This window comes from Theobroma umbraticum, unplaced genomic scaffold (assembly GCF_002168275.2).
Source record: "Theobroma umbraticum cultivar Fairchild unplaced genomic scaffold, ASM216827v3 scaffold_20.0, whole genome shotgun sequence".
Lineage (NCBI taxonomy): Eukaryota > Viridiplantae > Streptophyta > Magnoliopsida > Malvales > Malvaceae > Theobroma > Theobroma umbraticum.
Window position 1 is genome coordinate 1,909,917 of NW_018397266.1, and position 8,874 is coordinate 1,918,790.

Here is an 8,874-nt window from a genome sequence, read left to right on the forward strand (position 1 = left end):
TAACTTGATTATTTGGGTGTGCAGTAAGTTGAATTTTTGTACAAGGGATTGATAAGGTGAATTTTTGTTCTAGTTGTAATATTGAATTTGTATTGTTCACTGTTGAAGTGAACAGTTTATTATGTATATTTCTTCCAATAGACATTTTTAGTCAATATTTTTATACCAATACACACCTAGCTCTACAAAAAAAAAAAGAAAGAAAGTCGTTGTTGTGTTGATGTAAAGTTTTAACCATGGGAAAATAAAAGCTTTGAAAATCTTGGTTTTAAAATGTTGTTCTAGTTGTAATTCTGAATTTGTATTGTCCACTATTGAGGTGAAGAGTTGTTATGTATCTATCTTCTGGTAAAAATTTTTTGTCAAAATTTTTATAGCAATACACACCCAGCTTTAAAAAAAAGGAAAAAAAAGTCATTATTGTTGGGTTGATACAAAGTTTTAACCATGGAAAAATGAAGACTCCGAAAATCTGGGGTTTGGTTTTTGAAGAGTGGGATTAAGAGTTTGGGTTGAGGAAATTGTTTCTTTCAGTCAATTGTTTTATTGTTTTAGTTTTTCTTTTTGTTGTTTTTTATTTGATTTGTATGGTAATTAAGGTAACATCTAATTGTTTTTGTGATTTTAATTTTAATGATAATTCTGATAAAAAGATGAATATTCAATTCAGCTTTGAAACATTAAATGCGAAAAGAAGCTAAGTCTTACTATAAATTTCATCAAACGATTCAATTTCATAGGAGAAGATGAATAATAAATAGAAGAATCAAATAGATACAAAACTTATGACATGTTAATTAAAAAATAAAAACATTAACAAATTAATCGTGAAACTTATATATCTAATATGAACATTAAATTGTTAAAAATGCGGAAAAAAACTAAATAGCAAATGAATTAAGCACTATTTGATATAGGTTTTTATATATAAAAAACTCATTTAAAAAAAATCAAAATTAAACTGATAAAAAAGGCTAACATAATAAACTAAAAATTACCTTGCCTAAAAGAAAACAAAGAAAGTCCTTGCGGTTCGGCAACTAACCAAAATCAACAGCAACAGACGAAGAACAAATGCAGTACAAAATGCGAAACAAAAGAGTGAAAGATAAAAGAAACAAAAAAAAAAAACAAATTTATAGGCAACTAAAAAAAATCTAAAAAAAAAAAGAGTCTAAGTAAAGGTGATAAAATCAAAGTAAAAAAGATTGATAGATAGAGATGAACTGCAATTTTCAATGAAGGAAGAAAAATTGATTCAAATCAAACGTATTGCACACTCAAACAATTAATTACAATTCTCCAACCTATCAGAGTCAAAGACCAACTTCTTCTTTATAATCTCTGGCAGTGGCATAATAATGAGTCTAGATATAGAGCTACCGAACAAATGTGGTGAAAAACCCAAAGAACCCTTCTTTTACACATTAAAATTCAAAGTTACCCTTAATTTTCACACAAATTCAAGAATGATACCAATCTTTTGACTAAAATTCCAAAATACCCTCCATACATATACAAATCACAATGTCACATTTTATCTCCTAAAAATTTTTTATATGTATAAATCATAATACTTAAAATAATATTTAATTAAGTGTCATTCAAAGAAGTCCACAACGTGGATCAACTTGGAAGTACTTTTAGATCTTCCTTTTATATTATGTTATAGATAATGGGAAAAGAAATAAAGACTTATTACTTCATTTTGAGCCAAGAAACTCTATATTGTGTGCAAATAAAATTGTACATGATGGAGAATTCAAGATGTGTAATCCCAAGGATAGATAATTCTCATGATTACTGGTCATCCAATCTGCATAATTTAGAACATATATTTAATGAATACGTTAAAATCTTACCTACATGAGCTATATATATATATATATATATATAGCATGAAATCACATAATTAAAATAATAACATATATAAATTATATAGAAAATATGAAAAAATTTATAAAATATAATAATTAGACTATAATAGGCAGTGCATTCTTCTTCAATTTTTAGCAATAGTTTTCAAATCACAAATTTTCAACCAAAGCTTTTTATTGAATATTGATTTTTAAAAGTCAATAGTAATTGGCAAATGAGCCTAGGAAGACAAGTTTAACCCCAAATTTAACAGCCTACCTACTTAATCAATTGTTAATGTCCAAATACAACCTAGACATTTTGGTCCAACTTCTGTATGATGTTTACATATGTAAATAAGCAGGCATGTGCTTGACAACCGGTGAGCTAACCTTTGGATTGCATGAAGGGTTCATTTAGGTAACAAATTAATTAAAAGTGTAATGCTTTAAACTACGAGATGGAATATAATATTTGAAGTGACTTGAAGGACCGCAAGACAACAGAAGAAACGATTTGGTAAATAAGGATAACAAATTTTTGATCATAAACAGTTCAATTCAGCGGATTCAAACGTTAAAATTTCCAGTTTATTCATAGATAAATGAGCTTGATAAGTGCAGTATCCACTTCTCGTGTCTCAAGATTCCAAGCTAAGTTTAGCAACCCTGCAAATTGGTTGTAGTCAAGTCATTGAATCCTTCCTATCGATGCCTTGGAATGGAGATTGCCACTTTGACACGGCTGGAGAGTGGAGCCAATTCCTTGTCCTTTTTCTTTTCTCTGCTCATCTTCCACAATCGGAAAGCAGTTAGTATGCGAATAAGGTCAAGCATGTCTTTGTCTGTCTTTCTCTGGCCTACAAATAAAAAAGGGTTTCCGTTAGTTGCACCGAAATTTCCAAGTTATCCTGATAGATTAAATAATTCCTAAACTTGACATGTTCACATGGCCAGCTAATCTAATGAAATTGATGTCAACCCTTTTAAATTTTTGGGCGATTAGCAATGAGATTTGGCAAATTAACCACTGATTATCTCTTCTCTCTTCTTTCCACAAAAGTTTAGACACTATTTTTTCTTTTTTTTTGGATGTGAAGAGAAATGGCGGAAGCATTTTTGTTCAATATAGCTGATGGGATCCTGAGAAAGCTAGGCAACCTTACTCTCCAGGAAATGGGACTGATATGGGGTGTCAAAGAAGAGCTTGAGAAACTGAAAAATACAGTTTCCACCATCAAAGCTGTACTTTTGGATGCAGAGGAGCAGCATGTAAGGAGCCACGAGGTTATAGATTGGCTTGGAAAGCTTAAAGATGCAGTTTATGATGCAGATGACTTGCTGGATGACTTTGCAACTCATGTTTTGCAACGCCAAGTCATGATGCAGGGGAAAAGAGGGAAACAGGTAAGCTTTCTATTTTCGAAAGCTAACCAAGTAGCCTACAATCTTAAGATAGGTCATCAAATCAAGGCCATTAGGCAGAGACTAGATGCAATAGCTGCAGATAAAACCAAATACCACTTGACAGACCGGTCCCTTATAAGCATACCAGTTGTAAAGGTAGAGAGGAAGCAGACACATTCTTTCGTGCGAAAGGAAGATGTAGTTGGGAGGGAGGGTGACAAAGATGCCATCATGAAAAGATTGTTGGACTCTGATGTGGCGGACAATGTTTCAGTCATACCAATTCTTGGGATAGGGGGACAAGGCAAGACCACTGTAGCCCAACTAGTGTACAATGATGAGAAAATTGTGAAACATTTTGAGTTGAGAATATGGGTGTGCGTTTCTGATGTTTTTGATGTGAAATTAATTGCCCAAAAGATGTTGGAGTCTGCAACTAATGCAAAATTTGAAAATCTGGAGATGGATTCCTTGCAAACTCACCTTCGTAAAAGGATTGATGGCAGAAAATATTTACTCATCTTAGATGACGTATGGAATGATAATCGGGAGAGGTGGCGTAATTTGAGAGATTTGTTAATGAATGGTGCAAGGGGAAGTAAGATAGTAGTAACTACTCGTGCTCAAGTGGTTGCTTCCATTACAGGCACAACAGAACCGTATCTGTTGGAAGGTCTTCCAGAGGACATGTCCTGGTCCTTGTTCGAAAAGATGGCGTTTAAAGAAGGGCGAGAGCCAAATAATTCAAGATTAATAGCAATTGGGAAGGACATTGTCAAAAGATGTGCTGGAAATCCCCTTGCCATAAGGACCATAGGAGGTGTTCTATATACCAAAGATACAGAAACAGAGTGGCTCTCTTTGAAAGAGGGCCAACTTTTGGTGATCACTCAACAAGACGACGTCCTACCCATACTAAAGTTGAGCTATGAACAGCTGCCACCATATTTGAAGCAGTGCTTTGCTTACTGTTCCTTGTTTCCGAAAGACTATGAAATTAACAAGCAAATGCTGATCACACTTTGGATGGCAGAAGGGTTTATCCAATCGCTGCAAGGAATGCAACGTCTTGAGGAATTAGGGGACCAATATTTCATGGATCTCCTAAGGCGGTCCTTTTTTCAAGATGTAGAATATGATGAATGGGGCAACGTAATAAGTTGCAAAATGCATGATCTCATGCATGACCTTGCTCAACTAGTCGCAGGGAGTGACAGCTCAATGGTAGATCTGGATTGTAAAAACATATCTGAAAGAATTCGGCATGTATCATTCAATGCTGAGTTAGATTCATCCTGGAAAATCCCGACCCCCTTGCTCAAAGCGAATAAGATACGGACATTTCTTCTTCCTGTGCAACCTGTTCATCGTGTAATTTTGGACAAGGTTGATCACGAAACTGTCATTTCAAGTTTTAGACTTTTGCGTCTATTAGATCTACATAATACAGGTATTGACATTCTCCCAAGTTCCATTGGTACGTTGAAACATTTGAGGTACCTTGATCTCTCCAAGAATGAAGTCATCAGAAGACTCCCAAGTTCCATTACTGAGTTGCTTAATTTGCAGACACTGAAACTCTGTTCTTGTAAGAGATTAGAAGAGCTGCCGAGAAAATTAAGAAACATGACCAGTCTTAGGCATCTTGAGACTGGTCAATGCACCGGTTTGACACGTATGCCATCTGGGCTTGGGCAGCTCACTTCACTTCAGAAATTAACACGGTTCGTAGTGGGCATGGATTCCTTCAAAAGGCCTAGTGGGGGTCTAAGGGAATTGAAAGACCTAAATGACCTGAGGGGAGAAGTAATGATAGCAAAGCTGGAAAACTTAAAAAATGTAGTATCAGAATGCAAGGAAGCAAACTTGAAAGGCAAACAGCACCTTGAGGTCTTGACATTAGAATGGAGCCGAGAAGTCAATGATCATACAACTTTTGAAGAAGATGAAGAATTTTTGGAAGGCCTCCAGCCACATTCAAATCTTCAAGAGTTTCATATTTATGGATATAGAGCAGGAAGTTTCCCGAAGTGGATGCTTTCTGACATGTCATTGATACTCCCAAACCTACTTGAAATCACCTTATGGAGATGTAACAGATGCTTACATCTCCCATTGTTCAGTCATCTTCCCAAGCTTAGGGGGCTCAGGCTTGAAGTGGTAACAGCCGTGGAGTACATTGAAGATAGCGGTGCTGAGTCATCATCTTTATCATTTGGAGGCAATCGGTTAAAAGGAGGAACAGCATTCTTCCCTTGCCTTAAGCAACTAATGCTTTTTGACTTGCGTAATCTGAAGGGATGGTGGAGGGAAGTCCCTGCAATTGCTAATGATAATCTTGGCCTAGCAGCAGCATCATCACAAAGGCCATTGCAGCAGAAGGAATCAATGACTTCATTCCCTTTTCTTTCAAAATTAACTATTGGGATTTGCACTAACCTGACATATATGCCATTGCATCCTCTTTTGGAAGAACTGGAGCTAAAGTGCGTGAGTGCAAAGCTCTTACAACAGTCAGTGATGATAGCAGCAGAAAAAGAAATCCCAATGGCAGCAGCAGCAAATTTGTCGTATCCACTATATCTTTCCAAATTGAAGGTTATGCATATTGATAGCATCATGGATTTGGTGTCATTTCCAGAGAAGGGGCTTCAGCATCTTACATCTCTTCAGCATCTATCCATAGCAAATTGCCCTAAATTGGTATGCCTACCTGAGGAAGGATTGAATTCTCTCAGGTTTTTCTTTGTTAGTGGTTGTGACATGCTAAAGTCACTTTCCAAAGGTTTTAGACATCTAACGGCCCTTGAAGAGCTTGAAATCAAAGAGTGCAGGGAACTTGATATGTCAAACGATGTGGAAGAGAATGTCATGGAATTGCAATTCCTCAAGAGCCTTCGCACATTGAAAATTGGTGACATGCCAAAACTAAGTTCTCTCCCTGATGGTCTTCAACATGTCACAACCCTGAAATATTTACAGATTTCCAGCTGTTCCAACTTAAAGAGGTTACCAGAATGGATTTGCAATCTGACTGTACTTCAAAGATTTGAAATCTTTGATTGTCCTCAGTTGGTATCTCTACCACAAACACTGTGCTCTCTGAATGCATTACAGTACTTGGAAATTTCGGGTTGTCCACTGTTAATGGATACATGCCAAAACAAAACAAGCCAAAATTGGTCAGGGATTGCTCACATCCCCGAGATATACATTGATGGAAAGAAAATGTGACCTCAACTAATATACATAGAAAAGTACAGGTATGGCAAGTTTCCTTTATATCTCAGTCTCAGTAAACCATCTATGCCATTTTCTTAATTAACCTGTTAATTTTATTATTTTTTACATTATGCAGGGGACAAACGGGTATAATTATCTTCAAAGAAGCAAATTACAATTTTACAATGCAGACAAAGCATATGTCATGTAGATATACAAAGCACCTTCCTTCTTTTATAATTCCTTTTTTTGGGGAAGCATTGTACTTTATTGAACGTTATACCTTGTGAGGGCAACCACTTGCAACTGGCAAAAATTTACTGAATTACCATTTGAAAATCTTATGATTTGCTTTCTTCTTTTGTCTTTACTTTTTGCTCAATCATTTATCCCGCAATCTTCAGACAAATGCATGCGATGCTCCCTTTTCCTGTTCTTATTTGAGCACTGACTCCAGACATTGGGGAACAAGCACTTCATACTCTTTCTGCAAGGATTCTTTTGTCTTGAGAATGTTTGTTTTTCGTCTTCTCATTGATCTAAATAGTTCTTTAAACAATGAGTTACATTTAGGCTAATACTGGCCTGTTTGGGAAGACGAAAGAAATAACTGATTAGTCTCTTTTTCTTACCCTTGACTTTTAGTTTAGGCACTATTTACTATACAATACCAGATGGGGTGCTCCCTTTGATCCTTTTCAAGGGCTGAATTATTAACGCAGATGTTATCTAGGAAGTGACGTTGTTCGGCTGCTATCAACCAATCTCTCGTACGTAGCCTTGTGTATGTCGAAGCAACACAACCTTTTGACCCTGCCTGTAGCCTGCCATATGCATGGAAAGCTCAAATGGCATTCGCACTGGCCTTGCATCGCTCCATCTTTCACCAATCACATCCCATAGTAGAGCCAGGCTTATGTAAATTGGTGGAATATTTATGTTCTTTAAAAAAAAGTCTTACTACCAATTTTAATAACTTGCACCAAGCTATATGATTCCTACATCATGTGTAAAATATTTACATATTTTTTGTTATAATAGACCGTTTTAAATATTATTCCCACGATTGAATCAATTTCAATATTTGTCTATGCAATGTTGTCAAGAGATAACAGCATTTTTATGATATAGCTAGCATATGTATCATTATGAAGATAGCCAATGGTCAACTTAATTCTGAATTATATTCAAACTATGCTCCTAATGCAACATTATCCTTCATTATTGTAACTCCCCAATCAAACATATCTTTTCTTGATTCTAACCTCAAACCATTTTCAAAGTGAAGTCCGATGGACTGATTGCTTGGGAAGACAGTTTGGCACTCCACCATTTCAACTTGGAAATGCCAAAGCACGTTAATTGCCGCTGTCTTCATCTGTTTGAAACTCAAGTCCTTCCCTAAACAAACTCTTAGCCCTGCACTAAACGGTATGAACTTGTAAGATGGTACAGGTATGAGATCTCCACGCTTCGATATCCACCTTTCCGGCTTGAATTCTAGACAATCTTTACCCCATATTTCTTCCGTCCTTCCCATTGAATAGACAGAAATAAAGATCCTTGCTCCCTCATCAACACGATCTCCGCTTCTGATTTAATTGCAGTTCTACCATTGACGGGAAATGGTGGGCCTACCCTTTAATGTTTCACACAAGGCTGCATGTAGGTATACGAATTTGTTCATCTCTTCCCCACTAAATGGCATCAGGTTCCTATCTTTCCTTGCTGGGAATGCACCTTCAAAAATTTTGCTTTCTACGTATGGATGTGTTGTAATAAGCCAGAAAAACTAAGAAAGGCCAGTGCTTATGGTGTTCTTGCCTGCTGTAATGAAACTGTATGCAGTGTCTATTGGAAACTTATCAGATTTTCCGAGTCTACTCATTTCTCCTTCTTCTTCGATCATAAAAGCTGTCAACAAGTCGAAATCATTGTCTTCCACCTTTGCTTTGCATCTTACTTTTTCTCTTTTCAATGAGATACACTTACACACAAAATCATCCGCGATGTTTAAACTTACAGGCAGGATATTCCTATGCAGCAAAGCCTTCCCTGCTTCCTCGGATGCCACTTTGCTCGAAACATTTGAAAATTCAGTAGATAGAGATTTCGGGTCAAAACCTAATGCTAACAAGCATATGTGGTTGTAGTCGAACCGCTGAAGTACATCTGCAAGGTCCACTTGGCTCCCCTGTTTCCTTACTTGTTCAAGGACTGGGATTAGACAGGACAATCTTTCCTCATGTGTCCTTTCTTTTTATAGAAGAAACATCTAGTTTTGTCTTTCATTCCATTATGGGTAAGTCCATTCGCTTGCCAGTTACATTCGATTTTCCCTTTTCTTTCTTGTTAAAGGTTGGCTTATTATTTCCTGTTACCAGATATG

The 8,874-nt window shown here is 36.3% G+C and overlaps 1 protein-coding gene and 1 pseudogene across 1 annotated transcript; one reads left to right on the forward strand and one right to left on the reverse strand.

The window, feature by feature from the left end:
* The first annotated feature begins 2,960 nt into the window (after positions 1-2,960).
* On the forward strand, positions 2,961-6,497 carry LOC110423442 (putative disease resistance protein RGA1). Its single transcript, XM_021437657.2, has one exon. It carries the CDS (start codon positions 2,961-2,963, stop codon positions 6,495-6,497), a length of 3,537 nt encoding a protein of 1,178 aa, XP_021293332.2.
* A 1,180-nt stretch (positions 6,498-7,677) lies between these two features.
* The window catches only part of LOC110423448 (alkane hydroxylase MAH1-like), a 1,928-nt pseudogene continuing 731 nt past the window's right edge, over positions 7,678-8,874 (reverse strand).